Source organism: Rhinopithecus bieti, unplaced genomic scaffold, assembly GCF_001698545.2.
Source record: "Rhinopithecus bieti isolate Rb0 unplaced genomic scaffold, ASM169854v2 scaffold_1012, whole genome shotgun sequence".
NCBI classification, from domain to species: domain Eukaryota; kingdom Metazoa; phylum Chordata; class Mammalia; order Primates; family Cercopithecidae; genus Rhinopithecus; species Rhinopithecus bieti.
Genome location: NW_016803312.1, coordinates 901486 through 912681, shown reverse-complemented (window position 1 = coordinate 912681; position 11196 = coordinate 901486). Strand labels below are relative to the sequence as shown.

At 41.5% G+C, this 11196-nt stretch overlaps 1 protein-coding gene across 1 annotated transcript in view; it reads right to left on the bottom strand.

Annotated features, from left to right (window-relative positions):
* NMT2 (N-myristoyltransferase 2) overlaps nt 1-11196 on the bottom strand; it is a 31467-nt gene that overhangs the window by 7762 nt on the left and 12509 nt on the right. Inside the window, exons 7-8 of the mRNA XM_017874168.1 lie at nt 8134-8304; nt 1003-1170 (exon numbers count right to left, since the gene is read on the bottom strand). Coding sequence (XP_017729657.1) covers nt 1003-1170; nt 8134-8304 — 339 coding nt within the window. The remainder of the gene's footprint in view (nt 1-1002; nt 1171-8133; nt 8305-11196) is intronic.

Here is an 11196-nt window from a genome sequence, read left to right as displayed (position 1 = left end):
AAAAAAAAAAAAAAAAAATTGCTGCTAGTTATTCACTCAACACAAATATTCACTCATGTATTAATATTTTCTTTATATTATGGAATAATATCTTTTTCTTATATTCATTATATTACTTCCTAATATATGGGCTTTATACATCCTTTTTTTTTGAGACAGTTTCTGTCACCCAGGCTGGAGTGCAGTGGTGCAATCTCAGCTCACTGCAACCTCTGCCTCCCAGGTTTAAACAATTCTCCTGCCTCAGCCTCCCAAGTAGCTAGGATTACAGGCACACACCACCAAGCCTGGCTAATTTTTATATTTTTAGTAGAGACGAGGTTTCACCATATTAGCCAGGCTGGTCTTAAACTCCTAACCTCAGGTGATCCACCCATCTTGGTCTCCCAAAGTGTTGGGATTGCAACCCTGAGCCACCATGCCCAGCCTTATGTATTCTGATATAAGGGTTAAACATTTATAATTTGTACATTTTGTCTTTTTGTTAAACTGCAACAAAATTAATAATGAAAATAGCCTCTAAAGTTTCAAAAGAAACTCTTATCAAAATTCTTCCTTTGACTGATGATCGATAGATTTTTTAAAATCTTGCATATGGCCAGGCGCGGTGGCTCACGCCTGTAATCCCAGCACTTTGGGAGGCTAAGGCGGGTGGATCACAAGGTCAGAAGATCGAGACCATCCTAGCTAACATGGTGAAACCCCGTCTCTACTAAAAATACAAAAAAAATCAGCCGGGCGAGGTGGCGGATGCCTATAGTCCCAGCCTCTTGGGAGGCTGAGGCAGGAGAATGGCCGTGAACCCAGGAAGCAGAGCTTGCAGTGAGTCGAGATCACAGCACTGCACTCCAGCCTGGGTATCAGAGCGAGACTCCGTTCTCAAAAAAAAAAAAAAAAAATCTTGCATAAATTCCACCTGTGTGGGAGAAAACACGATGTCTTCTATAGTTTGGCACAGACATTTGGAGAACCAAACGGCATGAACAGGAAGGAGTGGGTTACCGATTTAGCGAGGATGAGCGCGTCGCTCATGAGGTCCAGAAGGGGCGTCTCTGTGTGGATGTTGTAGAATGAGTAGGCGGCTTTGAGGCTCTTGTGAGCAGGGTGGTGCATCACCGTGGAGGGGAGCGTATAGAAGCTCAGGAAGTCAGTCAGTTTACCGTTGGGGCTCTAGGAGCAAAGGTGCTGTCAGGCAGAGATCTCCTTGAACCAACTGCATACGTGCATTTCTGCTAACTCTTATCTCTCCCTTGCCCCACAGAAGGAAAAGCAGTAAGTCATACTTCTTTCTCGGCAGTCCAGTTTGGGGCCCCTTATATTATGCTGTGTAGAGGCCAAGAAGAAACTGGAGTTGGGACTTCAGGCTAAGTGCCCATTGGTGATTTGCACAAAGTTCTTAGGAAGCAGAATGTCATGCCTGTAATCCCAGGACTTTGGGAGGCTGAGGCGGGCAGATCATAAGGTCAGGAGTTCGAGACCAGCCTGACCAACATGGTGAAACCGCATTTCTACTAAAGATACAAAAACTCAGCCAGGCGTGGTGGTGCACCCCTTAATCCTAGCTACTTGGGAGGCTGAGTCAGGAGACTTGCTTGAACCCGGGAGGTGGAGATCGCAGTGAGCCCAGATTGTGCCATTGCACTCCAGCCTGGGCAACAAGAGCGAAACTCCATCTCAAAAAAAATAAAAATAAAAAGAGGGCAGGCACGGTGGCTCACACCTGTAATCCCAGAACTTTGGGAAGCCGAGGTAGGCGGATCACAAGGTCAGGAGATTGAGACCATCCTGGCTAACACAGTGAAACCCCGTCTCTACTAAAAATACAAAAAAATTAGCCGGGCGTGGTGGCGGGTGCTTGTAGTCCCAGCTACTCGGGAGGCTGAGGCAGGAGAATGGTGTGAATCTGGGAGGCGGAGCTTGCAGTGAGTCGAGATCCTGCCACTGCACTCCAGCCTGGGCAACACAGTGAGACTCGTCTCAAAAAAAAAGAAAAGGAAAGAAAGATAGAAGCAGAATGTTCTAAAAGGAAAGCTTCCCTCAGGCTGACAAATGAGTCAATTCTTTAAGACTCAAGGAACAGTGATAAAAGCAGTTGTTTTTGCAGAAATAAAAGCTTTAAGGATTAGAGGGTTGCTTCTCCAACTAAAAGATACTGTGTACTATCTCACACTTTCTTAGCACAAGGAAATAATTATATCAGGCCTAGGTAAGGTTGGGTAGAGTCTGGAAGCTGTCTGGAAGAGTTTGCAAGCTTGTAAAAGGTCTTACTACTGCATCGAAATATACACATGTGAATAACAGGAGAATTTTGCAGCTATCAAAAATAAGGGATACATGGATGACATTCATTTCATCATCATTGGCAAACCTTCCAATACAAGAAATTAGCCAGTATTGTTCAGGTTGTTGTAATTAGCTGTGGTGGCCTTGCTGACTTTTAGAATATGATGTGTTTGAATTGTGCGGCTGAGGAGGCTGGGCCACACACATGCCATTGCTAGTATTTCTTTCAGCAGAAAAGGGAATTCCAGAAGAATGTATGCTCTGGTTTTCAAATGCTTCTGAGTCATCAGACCTTTCTTCAGCCAGCAAGAAGCTAAAGGGGTTCATCTACAGTGATTCCTTACTGCTCTGTATTAGCAGCTCAGTACTGGAGATAAATTCAACCTTCAGGTTTAATAAGGATTTTAGATTCTTCTAAGAATTTCTCATATCTGTCTCATACACCGAATTACTACAGGCACCTGCAGAACCTGATTAGGTTCCCCACCCCATTTTCATCATCTGCTTTCAGAAAACTACTTCTTCACATTCATATTGCTGGTAAAATTACTCTTTCCTCTCTTGCTGTTAAAATGACCTGAGAATCACCAACTGTTGGGGAAGAATGGGATGATCTGTCCATTGTCCCTCACACCCAATCAATTGTAAAGACTGATTAAAAAAAAAAAAAAACAAAAAAACGCTCACAACAAACGCACCATGGCACCATATCTAGGTTGCTTATAAGCAACTTCTAACAACTTTCAAGGAACAAGTAATCCCTATATTACATACACTGTTCCAGAAAAAATAGAAGACAAGCTCTTCAACTCATTCTAACTTTACTATCGAAATAGGACAAGGACAGAGTAAGAAGGGGAAATTAATGGCCAACCTCAGTTGTAGTGAGTATGGAAGAAGATCCTAAGTAAAATATTAGCAAACTAGGGCTGGGCACGGTGGCTCACACCTGTAATCTCAGCACTTTGGGAGGCTGAGGCGGATGGATTTTCTGAGCTCAGAAGTTCGAGACCAGTCTGGCCAACATGGTGAAACCCCGTCTCTACTGAAATACAAAAAATTAGCAGGGTGTGGTGGCATGCACCTGTAGTTCCAGCTACTCAGGAGGCTGAGGCACAAGAATTGCTTGAACCCAACAGGCGGAGGTTGCAGTGAGCAGAGATTGTGCCATTGTACTCCAGCCTGGGTGACAGAGCAAGACTCTGTCTCCAAAAAAATTTTTTTTTTAAGTTGGGAAACTAAATCTAAAAACAGAGATAGTCTCGCACAAATGGAAACCAAAAGAATGTGTCACTAGCAGACATATCTGAGACTGGCTAAAGGAATTTCTTCAAATAGAAAGGAAATGATAAAAGAAGGAATACTGAAGCATCAGGAAGGAGGGAAGAATAATAGAAAGAGCAGAAATTTGCTTAATGATGCCTATCCTCAAGCATCACTATAAATCAGTGTTACAAATCACACTTGATGATTAAAACAAAAATCATAATACTATCTGATATTTAAGACAATATTTTAAAGTGGAAAAGATAAAGTGACCTAAATAAAAGGTGACTCAAAGTAATAAATGTTGTTACCAATAGACTATAAGTCACATATATATATATTGTAATACATCAACCATCATAAAAACTATACAAATACACCCAAATGCACTATAAACAAAACAGAATCCTAAAGTATATTCAAGTAACCCACAACAAGGCAAGAAAAAACAAACAGAGAAACAAGAACCAGAAGAAAAAGAAAGAAACCAAATAATCAAATGGCAGACTTAAGCTCTAACATACCAATAACCACCTTATATATAAGTGGTCTAAATACACCAATCAAAAGAAAGGTCGGTAGCATGGGCAAAGAAACATGACTCAGCTATAGGCTGTTTCCAAGAAACTCACTTCAAATTCAGTAACATGAATAGCTTGAAAGTAAAAGGATGGAAAAAGACCGAACAATTTTTAAAAAGCAGGTCTGGTCATAGTAATATACGATAAAGTATACTCCGCAGCAAGGAAAATTATTACAAGGAGAGGTATTACATTATGATAAGAAGATCAATCCACTAGCGGGACATAAAGACCCTAAATATACATGTGAGTATCAAACAAGAACCCCAAAAGACATCAAGAAAAACCGACAGTGTTGGAAGAAGAAATAGACAAATCCACAATTATAGTTGGGGACTTCCATGCCCCTCTCATCAAGTGATAGAACTGCTAGACAGAAAATCAGCATGGAAACAGAAGAGCTGAATAACTCAAGTAATCAACATGATCCAATTGGCATACAAAGAACACTCAACCCAACAGTAGTGGTATACACATTTCATGCACCCATGGAATATTCATCAAGAAAGTCCATATCCCGAGTAATAAAACAAACCTCAAGAGCCTTAACATAATCAAAACATACAGAGTGTGTTCTTTAACTGTACTTGAATCAAACTAGAAATCCATAATAGGGAGACAACAGAAAATCTCTAAACATGGCAAAATTGAATAGCACAATTCTAAGTAGGGGTGGGCTAAAGATGAAGTCTCAAAGGAAACCAAAAAATACATAGAAGTGAATGACAACGAAGATACAACATATCAAAATATGTCAGAAATAGCTAACGCAGTGCAAAGAGGGAACCTGATAGAACTAAATGCTTACTAGGAACAGGGAAAGGTCTCAAGTCAGTAAGTCCCTCCCTCAAGGAACTAGAAAAGAAGAGCAAAATAAACCCAAAGCAAGCAAAAGGAAGGAAAAAGTAAACACAAGGGTAGAAATCAATGACACTGAAAATATGAAAACAACAGGGAATATCCAACAAAAGTCTGGTTCTCTGGGAAACAAATCAATAAAGTGATAAAAGTCTAGCAAGATGGAAAAAAATAAAGAAAGAGAAGACATGAATCACCAATATCTGGGATGAAACAAGAGATATCAGTACAGATCCCGCAGCCACTAAAAGGATAACAAGGGAATACAATGAACACCTTCACACTCATACATTCAACAATTTAGAAGAAACGGACAAACTCCTCAAAAACTATTAAAACTCAACTAAGATGAAACAGATCTGAATAGTGCTACAAAATTAAAGACATTTAGTCCATTATTTTAAAACTCCCAAAAAAGAAACAGCTAATAAGCTCAGATCATTTCAACCAGAGAATTCTACCAAACATTTAAAGAATTAACACCAATTCTCAATTTCTTCCAGAAAATAGAAGAGGAAATAATACTTTCCAACTCCTATTACGAGACCAGTGTTATCTTGATATCTAAACCAGACAGACATTACAAAAAAGACACTCCAGAGAGATATCTCTCATGAACTCAACAAATACTCAGCAAAATATTAGCAATCAATACAACAATGTATAAAAATAATTATACACCGTGACCAAGTGGATATTTTCTAGGAATGTAAGAGTGATCCAACATTTGAAAATCAATCAGTGTAATCTGCCATATCAACAGACTAAAGGAGAAAAATCATGATTACATCTATTGAAGCAGAAAAAGCATGGGACAAAATCCAATGCCCATTCATAAGAACTCTAAGTAAGTTAGAAATAGAGGAGAATGACCTCAAATTGATTAGGAGCACCCACAAAAAAAACCTACAGCTAACAACATACTTCATGGTGAAAGAGTAAATGCTTTTCCCCCACCATCAAGAACACGACGAGGACATCAACCTTCCCCAGTCTTTCTCAATAAAGCACTGGAAGATCTAGGTCCTGCATTAATGCAAGACCAAAAATAAAGGCATTGAGATTAGAAAGGAAGCAATAAAACTGTCCCTATTTGCAGATGACACATTATCTATGCAGAGATCCCAAGGAATCTACACACAAACTCCTGGAACCAGTAAGTGATTTCAGCACTGTGGTAGGATACAAACACACAGAAGAAAGCATTTCTACAGGCTAACAATGAACATGCAGAAATTGAAATTAAAAACATAACACCATCATAATCACCCCAAAGGAAGTGAAATATCTAGCTATACACTTAAGAAAACATGTACAGGGGCCAGGCGCGGTGGCTCAAGCCTGTAATCCCAGCACTTTGGGAGGCCGAGATGGGCGGATCACGAGGTCAGGAGATCGAGACCATCCTGGCTAACACAGTGAAACCCCGTCTCTACTAAAAAATACAAAAAACTAGCCGGGCGAGGTGGTGGGCGCCTGTAGTCCCAGCTACTCAGGAGGCTGAGGCAGGAGAATGGCGTAAACCCGGGAGGCGGAGCTTGCAGTGAGCTGAGATCCGGCCACTGCACTCCAGCCTGGGCGACAGAGCGAGACTCCGTCTCAAAAAAAAAAAAAAAAAAAAAAAAAGAAAACATGTACAGGATCTGGATGCTCTTAGAGAATGCTGATAAAAGAGATTTTAAAAGACCGAAATAAATGTAGAGACATTCCATGTTCATAGATTGGAAGACTTTTCAATTATGCTCAAATTAATCTATCAGTGTAATGTAATCCCTATCAAAGTGCCAGCAAGGTATTCTGTAGACAAAAATAAGCTTATTCTAAAATGTATATGCAAAAGGCAAAGGAAATAGGTTAATTAAATGATCTTGACAGACAAGAATAAAGTGGGAGGAATTACTCTACCTGATACTAAGGCTTCCTATGTAGCTATGGCAACCAGGTCAGTGTGGTATTAGTGAAGGGACAGACATGGAGATCAGTGAAATAGAATAGAGGATCCAGAAAGGAACACAATACAAAGTGTTAGTATTCAGCATATAAAAAACCTTTCACAGGCTGAGCGCGATGGCTCACGCCTGTAATCCCAGCACTTTGGGAGGCCAAGGCGGGTGGATCACCTGAGGTCAGGAGTTCGAGACCAGCCTGACCAACATGGTGAAACACCAACTCTACTAACAATACAAAAATTAGCTGGGCGTGGTGGCACACGCCTGTAATCCCAGCTACTCAGAAGGCTGAGGCAGGAGAATCGCTTGAACCTGGGAGGCGGAGGTTGCAGTGAGCCGGGATTACGCCATTGCACTCCAGCCTGGCAACAAGTGCAAAATTGCATCTCAAAAAACAAAACAAAACAAAACAAAACAAAAAAACTTTCATAAATCAGTAAGAAGACTACGGTCAAAAAGGAAAAACAGGCAAGCGATGTAAATAGCAAATTCATAAAAGAAATAAACATGGCTAACATATTTATGAGATACTCAAATTCATCAATAATGAGGACATACATTAACAACAAGATACCGTTCCATACTCATCGGGTGGGCCTAAATTTAAAATCTGACCATACCCACGTCTTGTGAGGATGTGAGGAAACAGGAACTCTCTTATACTGCTCAGAACCTTATTGTGGTGAGTTATTTGGCAATTTCTAATAATGTGCAAGATGGGTCCGACCACAGACTCTAATTATATGCCCTGAAGAACAGTTCTCAAAATGTGGTCTGTGAACCCTGGGGGTACCTGAGACCCTTTCAGAAATCTGTGAGGTCAAAATTATTTTCATAACACTAAGAAGCTATTTGCCTTGTTGATGTTACCATCAGCACCAACGGTGCAAAAGCAGTGCTGTGGGTAAAACTGCTGGTGCCTCAGCACAAAACAAGACAATGGCACCAGACCAGACTCGTGGTCACCATATTCCTCAACACCACACCCTCAGGGTTCAACAAATGTCAGTTTCACTTAAGCATGTCCTTGATAGAGTATTAAGAATTCTTCATCTTATTAACTCTCAACCCTTTAGTACACATCTTTGTCATGTTCTGTGATGAAATGGAAGGAAGTGTGTGTAAATACTTCTGCTGCACTCTGAACACAAAGGGTGCTTCAAGGAGAAGCTTTATGTTTATCACATTGTCTTTACCTCCACTACAAACGTGTCAATAATGTGCTCCCGGGGGAGGAACCAGTGGGCTACTTCCTCTTCATCCATCACTGGAGCCAGATGAAACTGCTTCAGGTAAGTGTTGATTAATTCTCGAATGGATTTGATATCTTTTGGTTCCATTGGTCTCAAACCTGAAGTCTTTGTAACCTTGTTGGAGGGAAAACAAAACAAATCCAGAAGTTCAGGTAGAAGAGGAGTGAAACGACTTTGCGCTCAAGGTGTGGTCTGCAGACCGGCAGAATGAGCAGCATGCGGGAGCTTGTTAGAGCTGCAGAGCCCGGCCCTGCCCCAGAGCTAATGAATCCGAACCTGCAACTCGACAAGATTCCCTCGGGATTTGTACACACATTAAGGTTTGAGAAGAGCTGGGTTAAAATACAGGCGAGACAGACAATGTGTTGTATCTTCTTATTTGTGCGGCAAGTCTTTGGTCAGTATTGCCCATGACCCAAACAAAAATCAAAGGGAACACTACAAGCTCGTGATGTCTGCCAATACCCAAAATACACCAATGCATATACCAATGCCAAGAATGTGAACAGTCTACAAGATGGGACGTAGCCATCTTAGCATGACTTCTGGAGTACAGGCAGCTCTCCATATCCACTGGTTGTGTATCTGTGGGTTTAACCAACCTTAGATGAAAAATATTAGGGGAAAAAAACCTGGAGAGTTGTATCTGTGCTGATTGTGTACAGACTTTTTTTCTTGTCATTATTTCTGAAAAATGCAGTGTAACAACTACTTACATAGCATTTAGATTGTATTTGGCCTTATAAGTAATCCAGAGATGATTTAAAGCATACAGGACAGGGGGGCGTGGTGGCTCATGCCTGTAATCCCAGAACTTTGGGAGGCTGACGCCGGTGGATCATTTGAAGTCAGAAGTTCGAGACCAGCTTGGCCAATATGGTGAAACGCTGTCTCTACCAAAAATGTAAAAATTAGCCAGGCGTGGTGACAGGCAACTGTAATCCCAGCTACTCAGGAGGCTGAGGCAGGAGAATCGTTTGAACCTGGAAGGCGGAGGCTGCAGTGAGCCAAGATCACACCACTGCACTCCAGCCTGGGAGATAGGGCGGGATTCCGTCTCAAAAAAAAAATAATAATAATAATAAATAAATAAATAAATAAATAAAGTATACAGGAGGATGTGCATACATTATATGCAAATACACAATGCTCTGCCATCTCATATAAGGGACTTGAGCACCCAAGGATTCTGGTATCTGAGGGGTCCTGGAACCAATCCCTCATGGTTTCTGAGGGATGCTTTAAAACTGCCAAGTCTGACATTTTGAAAACACAACTGAGCAACTTGTTTTATTATTCAATAGCCCATTAAAAGCGTGTGGTGATTTTGTTCTCTTGAACAAAAATGATACGGGAGTAAATCATATCAGGCTGGGAAGGCAAGCATCGTTCATAGCCAAGTATTTTCTAAAAGCAAACAGGTTTATGGCCATACCACCCTGAAAGCGTCCATCTCGTCTAACGGCAAATGGCTGCCAGGGACATGGCCTGGCCTCTCCTGCCACATCTTCTGGGTAAAGGTGATGAGGGTAGGTGTTTTTATCAATACTCCAGAGCTTTAGAGTTTAAAAATTTAAGCTATAGGAATAAAAAACCTAAAAGTCAGGACAGGTCCCCATTTGAATTTGTTCAACTGTTGTCCTCATAAAAGCCCCTGACATCACTTTGCTCTCCAGAACTGTTCAGGGGCCAGGGGACTTGAGACTAAAAGTCAGAAAGCCCAACAAACAAACAATTTTAAACTGAGAAATACAGCTTTATTTTTTTCTGTAAACCTGATTTTCTTCCCCTTGGAGAAATACTAGATACATTTTAAGAAATGAATAATCTGTATATAAATTTTGCTACTCTACTTTTTCTGCCCTAAATGATTTCTAAATATTTTTTAAAATTTTATACAATCTAGCAGTTCCACTCTTAAGAAATTTTTTTAAGTGAAAAACTTCCTGTAGAATTCGGTCATTATAATTCCTGCATGCCCCCAGGTAGAAGCCCAAGGGGGAAACCAGGGCTTTTTTTTGAGATGGAGTCTCACTTTTGTCACCCAGACTGGAGTGCAATGGTGCGATCTCGGTTCACTGCAACCTCCACCTCCTGGGTTCAAGCGATTCTCCTGCCTCAGCCTCCTGAGTAACTGGGATTACAGGCGCCTGCCACCACACCCGGCTAATTTTGTACTTTTAGTAGAGACAAGGTTTCACCACGTTGGCCAGGCTGGTTTCCAATGCCTGACCTCAGGTGATCTGCCCACCTCAGTCTCCCAAAGTGCTGGGATTACAGGCGTGAGCCACCACACTAGGCCAAGGAAAATAGGTTTTCTCTTGAGTGCCAGCTCTCATCAACTATTAGCTGTGCTGAGGTTTCTAAGCTTCAGTGACACACAGTGCTGACTGATTATCGATTAGTTAGGGGAAGGGGAATGGGAGGTGCATGCTCTGTATTTATAGACGAACAGTCCTCAGCTGAATACTTACTATAGGTCATTCTATTACGATTTATGTCATCTCGAAATCACTGCAGCTAAAATACCATTTAATAATCTAAATTTAGAGAACTTAAGTCCTTCACATTCAACAGGCAATGCATACCTTTAGTCTTTCTGTAGCTCTCAAAACCAATGAGTCAGAAATATCCAGATCTCCACTGGAAATAAATAAGCACTTCTAAATGCTAGTGGGAAGACCAAAACCATATAAAATATATATTGTAGTCATAAAAAAAGTAGTTTCTGGGCCGGGCGCGGTGGCTCAAGCCTGTAATCCCAGCACTTGGGGAGGCCGAGACGGGCGGATCACGAGGTCAGGAGTTCAAGACTATCCTGGCTAACACGGTGAAACCCCGTCTCTACTAAAAAATACAAAAAACTAGCTGGGCGAGGTGGCGGGCGCCTGTAGTCCCAGCTACTCAGGAGGCTGAGGCAGGAGAATGGCGTAAACCCGGGAGGCGGAGCTTGCAGTGAGCTGAGATCCGGCCACTGTAGTCCAGCCGGGCGACAGAGCAAGACTC